Consider the following 16,284-nt stretch of genomic DNA (forward strand, 5'->3'; position numbering starts at 1 on the left):
GTGAGAAGTCTGGTAGTCTCCTGAGAAGTCTAACCAAGAGAGTTGGAGAGAGAGAGAGAGAGAGAGAGAGAGAGAGAGAGAGAGAGAGAGAGAGAGAGAGAGAGAGAGAGAGAGAGAGAGAGAGAGAGAGAGAGAGAGAGAGAGAGAGAGAGAGAGAGAGAGAGAGAGAGAGAGAGAGAGAGAGAGAGAGAGAGAGAGAGAGAGAGAGAGAGAGAGAGAGAGAGAGAGAGAGAGAGAGAGAGAGAGAGAGAGAGAGAGAGAGAGAGAGAGAGAGAGAGAGAGAGAGAGAGAGAGAGAGAGAGAGAGAACACTGTACATCGTTACAACCAAGTGTATAGACATTGTCTCTATTCCTTTGAAACTTTTCTGAGTGTAATGTTTACTGTTCATTTGTGATAGTTTTTTTTCACTTTGTTGATCTATTTCACTTGCTTTGGTAGTCTTCTCAGAAGTCTGGTAGTCTTCTCAGAAGTCTGGTAGTCTTCTCAGAAGTCTGGTAGTCTTCTCAGAAGTCTGGTAGTCTTCTCAGAAGTCTGGTAGTCTTCTCAGAAGTCTGGTAGTCTTCTCAGAAGTCTGGTAGTCTTCTCAGAAGTCTGGTAGTCTTCTCAGAAGTCTGGTAGTCTCTTGAGAAGTCTGGTAGTCTCCTGAAAAGTCTGGTAGTCTCCTGAGATGTCTAAGAAATTCCAGAGGATTTGGCCCATTCAGAGCAGTCATCTCCCCTAATTAGCCTTTTAATGTGTTTGAATGAATCACTGTTTCACAGACTAAGGCCCCTCAAGGCGTATTTTAACTAAACTTATTTTAGTGTAGATTCCACAATAGGACCGTTGAGTTTATTTTGGACAAGGATGTGGAATGGAGGGAGGCAGGGAGGGGTGGATGATAACGTTGAAGGAGAACAAACCATCTGTTCCACACACACTCAAAAGCCTTAGTGAGGGTGGGCCGGGGTGTAACGCAATCCAGTATGTCAACCCTGTTCTCCGCCCTACCACACACACACACACACACACCACACACACACACACACACACACACACACACACACACACACACACACACACACACACACACACACACACCTGTTGGGACGGTGCAGGAGAGGATGGATATGAGTGTGGTCATATGTATCACATGTGCAGTAGTACCATAGCAGGAGAGCTGAGAGTTGGTTGACCATGAACAGACCCTACAGAGTGACCAATGAGAGAGCTGTTTCTTGTTTAACAACTGGAATGTTGGGTGTCATGATTCAGATGAGCATATGCCAGGCATCTAGCAAAGATACAAGGTAGGAGTTCAGCAACTAGAATGTGCTTATTGGAAATATACCCAAATTCCTATTGTGATTGTTTGAATGAAATAGATAGAAGCACTAGGTGGTAGCCTATATCCTAAGGTTGTGCACCATGATCATGGAATACATTCTTCCATGTTTCACCTTGTTTGTAAGATCAGTTTCATGGTGTGTTTGTCAGATCAGTTTCATGGTGTGTTTGTCAGATTAGTTTCATGGTGTGTTTGTCAGATTAGTTTCATGGTGTGTTTGTCAGATTAGTTTCATGGTGTGTTTGTCAGATTAGTTTCATGGTGTGTTTGTCAGATCAGTTTCATGGTGTGTTTGTCAGATCAGTTTCATGGTGTGTGTCGGGGTTAACTGGTAGGATAAGGGTCCAGTTGTCCTATGTGGCTTTTGTTCCCGCTGGGGTCACCAATACGAACGTTTTATGCACACACTACTGCTTTGGATAAAAGTGTCTGCTGAATGGCATATTTTATTATTATATTATTAAGGCATACCCTTGAAGTGCCTCTTTAAGAGATGATGATGGTTCCAAGGAGGGATCTGAACCACAGAGGGATCATGGTGGCTGCCATACTGTACTGTGGCGTTTTAAACCATGTATGTCTTTGTCCATGTCACCCATAGGAGGCCCTGGTGTTCTCATATGGGACGGGTGGTCTGCGTGTGCTTCCACTGAACTGGGTGAGGTTCTGTGGCTTTCTGCATGCTTGTGTGTCTGTAGACTGATAGTAGGAGAATGACTTGTCCTTAGCCCCCATCCCTCTTGCTCCTCTCTTCCTCTGTTAACCTCTCCTCTCCTTCTCCATCCTTCTCACTCCGCCTCTCCCCTCCTTTCCCCTTCTCTCCCCTCTTCCCTCCTCTCTCCTCCTCTCTGCTCCTGTTCCCTCCTCTCCCCTCCTCTTCCCTCCTCTCCCCTCCTTTCCTCTCCTCAATTAAACTTCTCTTGGATCCTGTGGTATCTCTCCTGTATCTTCCTAGTGTTAAACTGTATGTGATGAATACCCATAGTATATGTTAGCTCAACGTGTGGCTGTTGTAGTAAATGTAATGTTAAACCCAATCAATCATCTTATGACCCCAGTTGATGTGTTGATGATCTGATTACTCTGCACGTCCAGTGATGATTCATCCTCCTCTCCAATCATGATCATGTGTAGACAGCCTCTTCGTGTGTGTAGTTTTCTATTTAATTGGGGATGCCCATTAGGTGCTGCCAAGGCAGCAGCTACTCTTCCTGGGGTCCAAAGACATTAAGGCACTAACATTACATATAAAACAAAAGATAAAACAGTACATAATATAACATTATTACACCACTACAAATCTACAATCCAAAATGTATAATACCACCATACAACAATATTACACCACTACATATCTACAATACAAAATGTATAATACTACCATACAACAATATTACACCACTACATATCTACAATACAAAATGTATAACACCATCATACAACAATATTACACCACTACATATCTACAATACAAAATGTATAATACCACCATACAACAATATTACACCACTACATATCTACAATACAAAATGTATAATACCACCATACAACAATATTACACCACTTGTCACGCCCTGACCTGAGAGAGACGGTTTATTTCTCTATTTTATTAGTGTGGGGTGGGCATTCTATGTTTTATATTTCTATGTTTTGGCCAGGTATGGTTTCCAATCAGAGGCAGCTGCCATTCGTTGTCTCTGATTGGGAACCATACGTAGGCAGCCCTTTTTCCCTCCTTGAGTTGTGGGATCTTATTTTTGTACTGCTTGGTATAGCCTGCAAGATCTGACGGTCGTTTATCATTGTTTATTATTTTAAGTGTTCGGATTTAAAATAAATATAAAGATGAACACTTACCACGCTGCACCTTGGTCTACTCCTTTGGACAACCGTTTCACCACTACATATCTACAATACAAAATGTATAATACTACCATACAACAATATTACACCACTACATATCTACAATAGAAAATGTATAATACCACCATACAACAATATTACACCACTACATATCTACAATACAAAATGTATAACACCATCATACAACAATATTACACCACTACATATCTACAATACAAAATGTATAATACCACCATATAACAATATTACAATGTACGCGTGTGTAGAGTGCGTGCATCTCTTCACAGTCCCCGCTGTTCCATAAGGTGTATTTTTATCTTTTTAAAAAAAAATTTAATTATTTTTTATCTGATTCTACTGCTTGCATCAGTTACCTGATGTGGAGTAGAGTTCCATGTAGTCATGGGTCTATGTAGTACTGTGAGCCTCCCATAGTCTGTTCTGGACTTGGGGACTGTGAAGAGACCTCTGGTGGCATGTCTTGTGGGGTATGCATGGGTGTCCGAGCTATGTGCTACTATTTTAAACAGATTGCTTGGTGCGTTCAGCTTGTCAACGCTTCTTACACAAACAAGTAGTGATGAAGTCAATATCTCTTCCACTTTGAGCCAGGAGAGATTGACATGCATATTATTAATGTTAGCTCTCCGTGTACTTTAAAGGGCCAGCTGTGCTGCCCTGTTCTGAGCCAATTGTAATTTCCCGAGGTGTGTGTGTGTGTTTGGTAGTGCATGTGTGTGTTTATTTTTGTAAATTTTTATTTCACCTTTATTTCACCAGGTAGGCCAGTTGAGAACAAGTTCTCATTTAAAACTGCAACCTGGCCAAGATAAAGCAAAGCAGTGTGACACAAACAACAACACAGAGTTACACATGGAATAAACAAATGTACAGTCAATAACACAATAGAAAAAGTCTAAATACAGTTTGTGCAAATGGCGTGAGGAGGTAAGGCAATAAATAGGCCATAGTAGCGAAGTAATTACAATTTAGCATATTAACTAACACTGGAGTGATAGATGTGCAGATGATGATCTGCAAGTAGAAATACTGGTGTGCAAAAGAGGAAAAAAGTAAATAAAAACAATATGGGGATGAGGTAGGTAGATTGGATGGGCTATTTACAGATGGGCGGTGTACAGCTGCAGCGATCGATAAGCTGCTCTGACAGCTGATGCTTAAAGTTAGTGAGGGAGATATAAGTCTCCCACTTCAGTGTGTTTTGCAATTCATTCCAGTCATTGCCAGCAGAGAACTGGAAGGAAAGGCGGCCAAAGGGGGTGTTGGCTTTGGGGATGACCAGTGAGATATACCTGCTGGAGCGCGTGCTACGGGTGGGTGTTGTTATGGTGACCAGCTGAGCTGAGATAAGGCAGCGCTTTACCTAGCAAAGACTTATAGATGACCTGGAGCCAGTGGGTCTGGCGACGAATATGTAGCGAGGGCCTGCCGACGAGAGCATACAGGCCGCAGTGGTGGGTGGTATATGGTTCTTTGGTGACAAAATGGATGGCAATGTGATAGACTGCATCCAGTTTGCTGAGTAGAGTGTTAGAGGCTATTTTGTAAATGACATCGCCGAAGTTGAGGATCAGTAGAATAGTCAGTTTTACGAGGGTATGTTTGGCAGCGTGAGTGAAGCCGACTCTAGATTTAATTTTGGATTGGAGATGTTTAATATGAGTTTGGAAGGAGAGTTTACAGTCTAACCAGACACCTAGGTATTTGTAGTTGTACACATATTCTAAGTCAGAACCGTCCAGAGTAGTGATACTAGTCGGGCAGGCGGGTGCGGGCAGCGATCGGTTGAAGAGCATGCATTTAGTTTTACTAGGTTTTAAGAGTAGTTGGAGGCCTTGGAAGGAGTGTTGTATGGCATTGAAGCTCGTTTGGAGGTTTGCTAACACAGTGTCCAAAGAAGGGCCAGATGTATACAGAATGGTGTTGTCTGCGTAGAGGTGGATCAGGGAATCACCCGCAGCAACAGTGTGTGTTTGGTAGTGGGTGTGGTGGGTGTGTTTGGTGGTATGTGTGTGTGTTTGGTGTGTGTGTATGGTGGTGTGTGTGTGTGTGTGTGTGTTATTGAAATACACTGTCCTCTGAACCTCCCAATAACACACATTATCACATCTCTAACTTCTCAGAGAATATGTGGTATTGTGCTGATAACATCTCCTCTCTCTCCCTCCCTTTTCCCCTCTCCCCTCCCCCCTCCCCCTTCTCCCCTCTCAGGGCAGTGACAGTGAGTACGAAGTGGACCAGAACAGACAGAAGACACACTCCTTTGTGAGCCACTACATCAGTGACCCCACCTACTACAACTCCTGGCGCCGCCAGCAGAAGGGCATCTCCCGGGCACAGGCCTACAACTACACAGAATCAGAGTCGGGTGACCCGGAGCCCTGCGCCCCGTCACCACACCTGCCCCCGCTGCCACCCCAGCTCACCTCCACCACCCCTCCACCCCAGCCCCAGACCCAGCCCCATGGTCAACCCCAGGGCCTCACACCCCAGGGCCAGGGTAGTCTGTTCAGGCCTAAAGGCAGCCGGACTCCCACCCCCTCTCAGCAGCTCCCCAACTCCACCCCTCCCAGCCACTCCAACACCCTGTCCTACTGGCCCCCCAGCAGCCCCAGCCCAGCCCCTGGATCTCGGGCCCCCATCGCCGGGTTCTCCTCCTTCGTTTGATTCCGAGAGGGATCTGTGTTCCCTTCTGAAAACAAAACCCACCCTGCTGCCCAACGTGTCTAGAGAGTAAATACCCAACACAAAAGAAACCCTCGGAATCCACCATATTGATTTCTGTTTCTCCATTTTTTCTTACTTGTTTTTATTCTTTTCTTTTTATTACTGAGTTGTGTTTTAAGGATCATACTGTACACAGACAGGACAGAAGTTACATACTTTATTCCAGTACATTGTTCCTCTTGTGTGCATGTGCTGGTATAGTTTTATTTCCATTCTTTAACCCATAGACAGCTGCTGAGAACAAGACAGTATCTATTCATGTTTCTGTTTGATTGATTTGCATGAGTTTCAATGTATTATTTATTTTCTCTCTTTCATTGTTACACTTCTACACACATACAACAAGAGAATAATTTAGTTAGATACTGTAAAAAGGCAAGAATTTCTTTGAAAAAAATATCTACAAGATGATAAAAGTGTCATAGCGTCAATCCACACTCGGGTAACAAGCACCAATGAAACTGGGATCCCAAAATTGGGCCCTACAAGCGAGCGAAATCAATAGAGTTTAAAGGATGAAAAGAGGAACAGGGTATAGAAAATACAAAGTAATGAAAGTGAGGAGGAAGGGGGAGATTGAGGCTGAAATGAGCCCCCTGGCAGTCTTTAAATGCCCAGTCCTGTCCAATTAGGTAAATTAAGTTTCTGGGTGTTAATGTGAGATATGTTAGTGACCTCCCCCTATTTAACCTATGGACCATGATCCTCAGCAGTTATCTGGCCTGGTCTATAGGGTACGCACTATTGAGTCTGACAGCATTTCGATGTCACAAGCAGGTCACATCTCTGTGCTGTACACCAAGGACCTAGTTGCCTGCACGCCTTGGCAGATATGAAAAATGTACAGTATGTCTGAAGTAAAAATGTTGAGGTTGGTCTGCAAGTTCTTTGTGTCCTTTAGTGGATCAGACATGCCATGGTTCATTATAACTAGGGATTCATATTTTCCTGAAAATGTTCCCTTACAAGCCCTTCTCAGGCATCCCAGTATTCCTGTTGAAAGCGAAAGTGCTAGTTAAAAGCATATAATACCAGCGAAGGAAATCTGACATAATTCTACCACTGAAAAATATACACAGGAATCTAACAGTTTCTTGTTGTTTTTGTTTCATCTTAATCAACTGAAAGTTCTCAAAGTCACCACACTATTTCGTTGATGTAATCTAGTTTTAATGTAGACATATGAAGCACTGTTGGCCGACTTGTAAAATATCTGGAGGTTATTACAACCTAGTGAAAACGTCATTCGTTTTAGCCTACCATTGACGGAAAGCTTGTTGGTCCTTTCCTCTCACTATCATGGGAATGAGGCCAAGTGGTGGTTGTTTTGACAACAGTTTAGTCATTTAGCAGACTCTCTTATCCAGAGGGACATACAGGAGCAATTAGGGTTAAGTGAAATGCTCAAGGGCACATCAGATTTTTCACCTCGTCGGCTCGGGATTCAAACCAGCAATCTTTCAGTTACTGGCACAATGCTCTTAACCGCTAGAATACTTACTGTGTTGGCTTAGTCTTAGGGAATGTAGTCTCTGATGCTGCCCTAAACAAACAGAAAAGCAAATGGCCGCAGTAGCGGAGATTCAGTACCATGGTTTATCAATTCCCTGCGGATCTTTAAAATCATGCTCTTACTTTTGTTAGTGTAACATCATGGAACAACGTTGCAAATGTCCATTTCCTTGAGTGCTTTTGCGGACACAATGTATCAGCCGTTTTGTTAACAGTGAGTGGCAGTTTGTATTTTGGAGCCTCTGCCAGTGCCGCAAAGCTAGTTTGGAGATTTGTGAACGTGAGATTGAGATTCAACGCAGTTATGGTAAGCAAAGGTCGCATGTAGTCTGCTACAGTTTAATGATAGTCAACGATGCCAGTTAAAAGGAATCTATTGGGGACTTGTGTTGAGTAGTCTGAATTGGTAGGCCGCTAGAATTGTGATCAGTGGTCTAATGTGTGGATGAAGTCAGATATATTAAACAGATTAACTTTTTCCATAGAAATTATAAAGTGCCTTTGGAAAGTATTCAGATCCCTTGACTTTTACAACCTTATTCTAAAATGGATTCAATTGTTTTTCCCCCCTCATTAATCTAAACACAATACCCCATAATGACAAAGCTAAAACAGGGTTGAATTTTTTTTTGCAAATGTATTAAAAATAAAAAAACTATCAAATTTACAAAAGTATTCAGACCCTTTACTCCATACTTTTTTGAAGCACCTTTGGCAGCGATAACAGCCTTGAGTCTTTTTGGGTATGATGCTACAAGCTTGGCAAACCTGTATTTGGGAAGTTTCTCCCATTCTTCTCTGCAGATCCTCTCAAGCTCTGTCAGGTTGGATGGAGAGCGTTGCTACACAGCTATTTTCAGGTCTCTCCAGAGATGTTCAATCGGGTCCGAGCTCTGGCTGGTTCACTCAAGGACATTCAGAGACTTGTCCCGAAGCCACTCCTGCATTGTGTTGGCTGTGTGCTTAGGGTTGTTGTCCATTTGGAAGGTGAACCTTCGCCCCAGCAGCAGGTTTTCATAAAGGATCTCTCTGTACCTTTCTCCGTTCATCTTTGCCTCGATCCTGACTAGTCTCCCAGTCCCTGCTGCTGAAAAACATCTCCACAGCATGATGCTGCCACCACCATGCTTCACTGTAACGATCGTGGTAGATTCCCTCCAGACATGACACTCTGCATTCGTGCCAAAGAGTTCAATCTTGGTTTCATCAGACCAGAGAATCTTGTTTCTCAAGGTCTGAGAGTCTTTAGGTGCCTTTTGGCAAACTCCAAGCAGGCTTTCATGTGCCTTTTACTGAGGAGTGGCTTCCATCTGGCGACTCTACCATAAAGGCCTAATTGGTGGAGTGCTGCAGAGATGGTTGTCCTTCTGGAAGGTTTTCTCATCTCCACAGAGGAACTCTGGAGCTCTGTCAGAGTGACCATCGGGTTCTTGGTCACTTTCCGACCAAGACCCTTCTCCCCGATTGCTCAGTTTGGCCAGCCTGCCAGCTCTAGGAAGAGTTGGTTCCTAACTTCTTCCATTTAACAATGATGAAGGCCAGTGTGTTCTTGCGGACCTTCATGCTGCAGAAATTCTTTGGTACGCTTCCCAAGATATGTGCCTTGAAACAATCCTGTCTCGGAGCTCTACGGACAATTCCTTCGACCTCATGGCATGGTTTTTGCTCTGAAATCACTGTCGACTGTGGGACCTTATATAGACAGGTGTGCCTTTCCAAATCATGTCCAATCAATTGAATTTACCACAGATGGACTCTCATCAAGTTGCAGAAACATCTCAAGGATGATTCATGGAAACAGGATGCACCTGAGCTCAATTTCGATTCTCATAGCAAAGTGTCTAAATACTTATGTAAATAAATGCTTGTTTTTTAATACATTTGCAAAAATTTCGAAAAGCCTGTTTTCGCTTTGTCTTTATGGGGTATTGTGTGTAGATTGATGAGGACAATTTTTTATTTAATAAATTTTAGAATGAGGCTGTAACCTAACAAAATGTGGAAAAAGTCAAGGTCTGAATTCTTTCCGAAAGCACTATATATTATAGTTCCCGATATCCCGTCATTTTTTTGGGGGGGGTCGCGGATACTGGTGTTAATCTCTAATTATAAAGTATATTTGTACAGTGTATTGATCTGACACCACTAAAGCAGACTGTTTAATGGGCCTGACCAAGGCTGCGGCCCAAATGGTACCCTATTACCTATATAGTTCACCAATTTGACCAGAGTCTTATGGGACTGGTCAAAACTAGTGCAATAAAAGGAGAATAGTGTACCATTTGGGATGCATTCCAGGTCATTACTCCTACAGAGGCTCATCAGCCACTATGAGCCTTCTACAGATCTGACAGGTGCTGGGTGTGAAGACATCTAAAAGCCCTTCCTATACTGATGATCTAACCTAACCTGTGGCATCACGACTCACTCGCAACCCTCAACACACCGCCACCGCACATGCCCAGGGGCCCACAACAACATCATTGACATCATCATGCTTCCACATCAAACTATAAAGACTGGAAATGATAACACAGACAGCATCTAAAGTGTTCTTTGAGTTCATTGGTTCCCACATGTGGGCACACAGAGAGGAGCAGGCTCAGACATGAGGGCCATTTAGAAAAACAGACAGAGAATATGCATTTCCGCTGGTCTCCACAGACTTCTCAAACCCAGATTAGATTTGAGCCAATGTTTTAAGTAGCTGAACATGTCATTACTTCGACCTTGTAAAAGTGACAAACTGACACTTTTTTTCCATTTTGTAAAAAAATGACTTTATATGGAAGGAGTGCCTTTGATTTTATGGCCTGCACATGAGCTTAGCTAGCTAACATCGCCATGACATCGCCTACAAGCGTGATCTTGGATTTCTATTGGAGAAGCAGTTTCTGGAGCTCTTCATCTATCGGCTCTTTGGGGTCTCTCTCACCTAGCTCAAGGTGCTGCTCTCTGTCAGTGACATCATCATGGGAAGTCTTTGAGCTTGTACAAAGAGATGTCATGGAATGGATTCACCTCTCTCTCATGTTGTGTAACAATGATGGTGGTGATGATGATGAGCGCACAATGCATGTGTGACTGACTATGAGTCCTATCTGAATGAGACTATTGTCTGTGCTGACGTGTGATGATAACACTTCTTCAACATAAGCTTTATACAGAGCATCCACTGTGTGTACAGGATGCCCAGGCTAAGGCATTTCCCGCCTGGCGCCTGCCCTCCATGGCAAGCTGAAAGGGCACGTACATTTAATTCCAGACTCGTACTCATAATTCCAAAATTCTCATCTGCTTTTTTCTCTGTGGGGTGATTTCACTGTACGCAAATAAAATAACCATCATTATACTGAATCTGAATGGATATATGATCACGGTACATTTCCAAAATAAATTATTTTTCAATGGGAGTCCTGGTACTGCATACTGTCAAGGGTATGGAAGGAGTGTGTGTAGGTGGGGGGCTTGATGTGAATGGAGAGTGGCCTTGAAATTGTCTGACTGTAACCATGGTAGCATACACTGAGATGGTGTTGACAGTGAATGTGTAATGATGTACATAATACAATGTGTCATGATAAAAACACAGCCAGCAAGATTTTAAGTTTCTTTGTGTTCAATGATTCTCACATGTGGGCATACAGAAAGGAGCAGGCTCAGACACAAGAGCCATTTTGAAAAACAGACAGAGAATAGGCGCCTCTGCATGTCTCATCTGGCTCAGGTGCTGCTCTCTGTCAGTGACATCATCATCGGGGGCAGGAAGCCTTTGAGCCGAAGTAAAGAGATGATGCCATGGAATGGATTCACAAATGCACAATGCAGTTGTGATTGACTTTCAGTCCTATCTGAATATGTGACTATTGTCTGCTGACGATTGATGATAACACTTCTTCGACAAAAGCTTTAGTGTTCACCGTGTGTCTGGATACAAGAGACTGTACAGGATGCTCAGAAGGAGAAGAGGGAGGGTAGGTAGGCACTGCCCGCCTGGCGCCTGCCCTCCATGACCAGCTTAAAGGGCACATACTGTACACAGCCACAGGAAGGACACATCCACACTAGTACAGCCACAGGCAGGACACAGCCACACACTAGCACAGCCACAGGCAGGACACATCCACATACTCGTACAGCCACAGGCAGGACATGGCAGCCACAGGCAGGACACAGCCACATACTATTACAGCCACAGGCAGGACACAGCCACATACTAGCACAGCCACAGGCAGGACACAGCCACATACTAGTACAGCCACAGGCAGCACACAGCCATATACTAGTACAGCCACAGGCAGAACACAGCCACGTACTAGTACAGCAACAGGCAGGACACAGCCACATACTAGCACAGCCACAGGCAGGATATAGCCACATACTAGTACAGCGACAGGCAGGACACAGCCACATGCTATGTACAGCCACAGGTAGGAAACAGCCACATACTAGTACAGCCACAGGCAGGACACAGCAACCAGAGGCAGGACACAGCCACGTACTAGCACAGCCACAGGCAGGACACAGCAGCCACAGGAAAGAGACAGCCACATACTATTATAGCCACAGGCAGGACACAGCAGTCACACGCAGGACACAGCCACATACTAGTACAGCAACAGGAAGGACACAGCTATATACTAGCACAGCCACAGGCAGGACACAGCAGCCACAGGAAAGACAAAGCCAAATACTATTACAGCCACAGGCAGGACACAGCAGTCACAGGCAGGACACAGCCACACACTAGTACAGCCACAGGCAGGACACAGCCACATACTAGTACAGCAACAGGAAGGACACAGCCACATACTAGTAGAGCCAATGGCAGAACACAGCAGCCACAGGCAGGACACAGCCACAGGCAGGAAACAGCAGCCACAGGCAAGACACAGCAGCCATAGGCAGGACACAGCCAAATACTAGCACAGCCACATACTATTATAGCCACAGGCAGAACACAGAAGCCACAGGCAGGACACAGTCAAATACTAGCACAGCCACAGGCAGGACACATCCACATACTCGTACAGCCACAGGCAGGACATGGCAGCAACAGGCAGGACACAGCCACATACTATTACAGCCACAGGCAGGACACAGCAGCCACAGGCAGGACACAGCCACATACTAGCACAGCCACAGGCAGGACACGGCCACATAATAGCACAGCCACAGGCAGGACAAAGCCACATACTAGTATAGCCACAGGCAGGTCACAGCAGTCACAGGCAGGACAAAGCCACATACTAGTATAGCCACAGGCAGGTCACAGCAGTCACAGGCAGGACACAGCCACATACTAGTACAGCCACAGGCAGGACACAGCCATATACTACTACAGCCATAGGCAGGACACAGCCACATACTATTACATCCACAGGCAAGACACAGCCACATATTATTACAGCCACAGGCAGAACACAGCAGCCACAGGCAGGACACAGCCACATACTAGCACAGCCACAGGCAGGACATAGCCACATACTAGCACAGCCACAGGCAGGACACATCCACATACTAGTACAGCCACAGGCAGGACATGGCAGCCGTAGGCAGGACACATCCACATACTATTATAGCCACAGGCAATACACAGCAGCTACAGGCAGGACACAGCCACATACTAGCACAGCCACAGGCAGGACACAGCCACATAATAGCACAGCCACAGGCAGGACACAGCTACATACTAGTACAGCCACAGGCAGAACACAGCAGCCACAGGCAGGACACAGCCACATACTAGTACAGCCACAGGCAGGACACAGCCGTATACTGGCACAGCTACAGGCAGAACACAGCAGCCACAGGCAGGACACAGCCACATACTTGTACAGCCACAGGCAGGACACAGCAGCCACAGGTAGGACACAGCCACATAATAGTAGAACCAAAGGCAGGACACAGCAGTCACAGGCAGGACACAGCCAGATACTAGTACAGCCACAGGCAGGACACATCCACATACTATTACAGCCTCAGGCAGGACACAGCAGCCACAGGCAGGACACAGCCACATACTAGCACAGCCACAGGCAGGACACAGCCACATAATAGCACAGCCACAGGCAGAACACAGCCACATACTAGTACAGCCACAGGCAGGACACAGCAGCCACAGGCAGGACACAGCAGCCACAGGCAGGACACAGCCACATAATAGTAGAGCCACAGGCAGGACACAGCAGTCACAGGCAGGATATTGCCACATACTATTACAGCTACAGGCAGGACACAGCCACAGGCAGGACACAGCCACATTTAATTACATACTCAGTTGTGGTAGTCACAGTTTATTCATCATTCCAAAATTGTCATGTGTTTTTTTCTTTGTGGGGTGATTTCACTGTACACAAATAAAACATCTATCATTATGTTGATTCTGAATGGATATATGATAACGATACATTTCCAAAATAAATTATTTTTCAATGGGATTCCTGTCCTGGTACTGTATCAATACTGTAAATGGAATGGAAGGAGAGGGGTGGGAAGGGGGGTAAAGGATTTGGAGATTGGGGATGATGTGAATGGAGTGTGGCATTGAAATGAAATTGTATGACTGTAACCATGGTACCATACGCTGAGACGGTGTTGACAGTAAACAGTGAATGTGTCATGTACACAGGAAGGTAATGCCAGATAGAAGTGTTTAGTAGGGACATCACATTCAATTATAACTTAATAATAGCTCATTTATAATCTACGATGATTTCCCTATAAAGGCCAGCGACCCTTCCACTTGTGGATATCCCATACTTCAGAGGAACACTGACGAGAAGGAAAGCAGGGTTTTTGTGTCCTGTGTGTTATCTTGTGTGCACTGTAGGCTAGGCGCTGAAAGCTGAAATCCCACCTGGCTTCTATCAGTGTGTAGGGTTATTGGATCAGTAGACCTGAGAAATCCTGTTACATGGCTACAGCTGTCCCCTCCTGACCTTGCCCAGTTCACCCCAGTCCAGTCCACTCGGACCACAATTACATAACTCAATGATCTTCTCAATGAGAGGAGGGAGTTTCACAACATAAATACAGCAAATCATTCATCAGCTCATTCATTGTTCTGATAAACTCGTCCAGTAACAGACATGTAGTGGGGAGGTCATTTGAGAGAAATCAAAGCTGGTCAGAAAATAACCTGGACTCTTTTTGCCTTTTTTTTTTCTTTGAGACAAAAATAATATAGTCTGCTCCTTTTTTAGACTGTCCAAACCGCATCCCTGGTCCTATTCGTAGACACACACAGACTCCAACTGTGCCATAATGTTATTTGTAGAGTATATACACTACTGTTCAAAAGTTTGGGGTCACTTAGAAATGTCCTTGTTTTAGAAAGAAAAACAAAAAATGTTGTCTATTAAAATAACATCAAATTGATCAAAAATACAGTGTAGACATTGTAAACGTTGTAAATGACTATTGTAGATGGAAACGGCTGATTTTTTTATGGAATATCTGTCACGTCCTGACCCTGGTAAGAGGTCATTTTCTAAAGTAGAGTGGTCAGGGCATGACAGGGGGTGTTTTGGGTGGTTTTCTTGTTTTCTATTTCTATGTGGTTTTTCTAGATTTCTATTTCTATGTTGGGGTTATTGGGATGATCTCCAATTAGAGGCAGCCGGTTCTCATTGTCTCTAATTGGAGATCATATTTATGTAGGGGGTTTTTCCTTTTGGTTTTGTGGGTTGTTAATTTTGAGTAGTGTGTTTTCCTCTCTGCGTCACGGTTTGTTGTTTTTGTATTTTTCAAGTATTTGGTGTTTTGCTACGTTTCACAATAAATAAAAAGATGTGGAAATACAACCATGCTGCGCGTTGGTCCGATCATTCTGACAGCCGTGACAGAACAACCCACCACAAAAGGACCAAGCAGCATGGTAAGGAGTATCTGGAGGAATGGACTTGGGAGGAAATTATGGATGGTAAAGGACCCTGGAGGCAGGCTGGGGAGTATCGTCGCCCGAGGGAGGAAATTGAAGAAGCAAAGAGGGAGCGACGATACTACGAGGCGTTATATCCACCTATAGGCAAGGCGGAGAGGCAGCCCCAAAACTATTTTTTTGGGGGGGGGGGGTACGGGGAGTTTGGCGACATCAGGGGGGAGACCTGATCTAACTTCCCGTGCATATCGGAGAGAGCCGTGGAGCCGACAGGAGCCAGTCAGGGAGTCAAGCGCGGAGCTCAATGCAAGATTCCGAAGAGAGGTACTGGCAGAAAGAGCACTACGGAGCGGGCGTATCGCCCATACGCATTCACAGCCCGGTGCGCTCGGTGCCAGCTCCTCACTGGTGTAGGGCGAAGATGGTGATTCAGCCAGGAAGGAGTAGGCCTGCTCAGCATGCCGGGTCTCCGGTTCGCCTCCATAGCCCGGTACGTCCTGTTCCTGCTCCCTGCATTCGTCCTGAGATGTGTGTTACCAGTCTGGCGTCACCTAAGCCAGTTCCACGCATCCGACCTCCAGTGCGCATGCCCAGTCCAGAGTGTCCTGTTCCTGCTCCCTGCACTCGTTCTGAGGTGGGGGTTATCAGTCTGGCGCCACCCATGCCAGTACCACACATCAGGATTCCAGTGCACATTCCCCGTCCAGAGCATCCAGCGACAGTTCCTTGTCCAGAGCTTCCGGCGACAGTTCCCCGTCCAGAGCTTTTAGCGACAGTTCCCCGTCCAGAGCTTCCGGCGACGTTTTTCAGTCCGGAACCTACTGAGACGGCCTACAGTCCGGAACCTACTGACACGGCCCACAGTCCGGAACCTACTGACACGCCTCCTAGTCCGGAGACTCTAGCGACGCCTTCTAGTCCGGAGCCTCCAGCGACGCCTCCCTGTCCGG

General features: G+C 45.3%; 1 protein-coding gene across 4 annotated transcripts in view; it reads left to right on the forward strand.

Annotated features, from left to right (window-relative positions):
• Nucleotides 1–8,065, forward strand: part of LOC106610476 (protein sidekick-2) — a 184,772-nt gene extending 176,707 nt beyond the window's left edge. For 3 of the 4 annotated variants that reach the window (XM_045724510.1, XM_045724507.1, XM_045724509.1), the window contains one exon: nucleotides 5,425–8,065. In XM_045724510.1, coding sequence (XP_045580466.1) covers nucleotides 5,425–5,880 — 456 coding nt within the window. In that variant the 3' untranslated portion in view covers nucleotides 5,881–8,065. Of the gene's footprint in view, nucleotides 1–1,930; nucleotides 1,988–5,424 lie in introns of all 4 variants that reach the window. The other variant, XM_045724513.1, reaches the window with a different exon arrangement.
• Nucleotides 8,066–16,284: the final 8,219 nt, after the last annotated feature.

The sequence above is a fragment of the Salmo salar genome, chromosome ssa01 (genome assembly GCF_905237065.1).
Source record: "Salmo salar chromosome ssa01, Ssal_v3.1, whole genome shotgun sequence".
Lineage (NCBI taxonomy): Eukaryota > Metazoa > Chordata > Actinopteri > Salmoniformes > Salmonidae > Salmo > Salmo salar.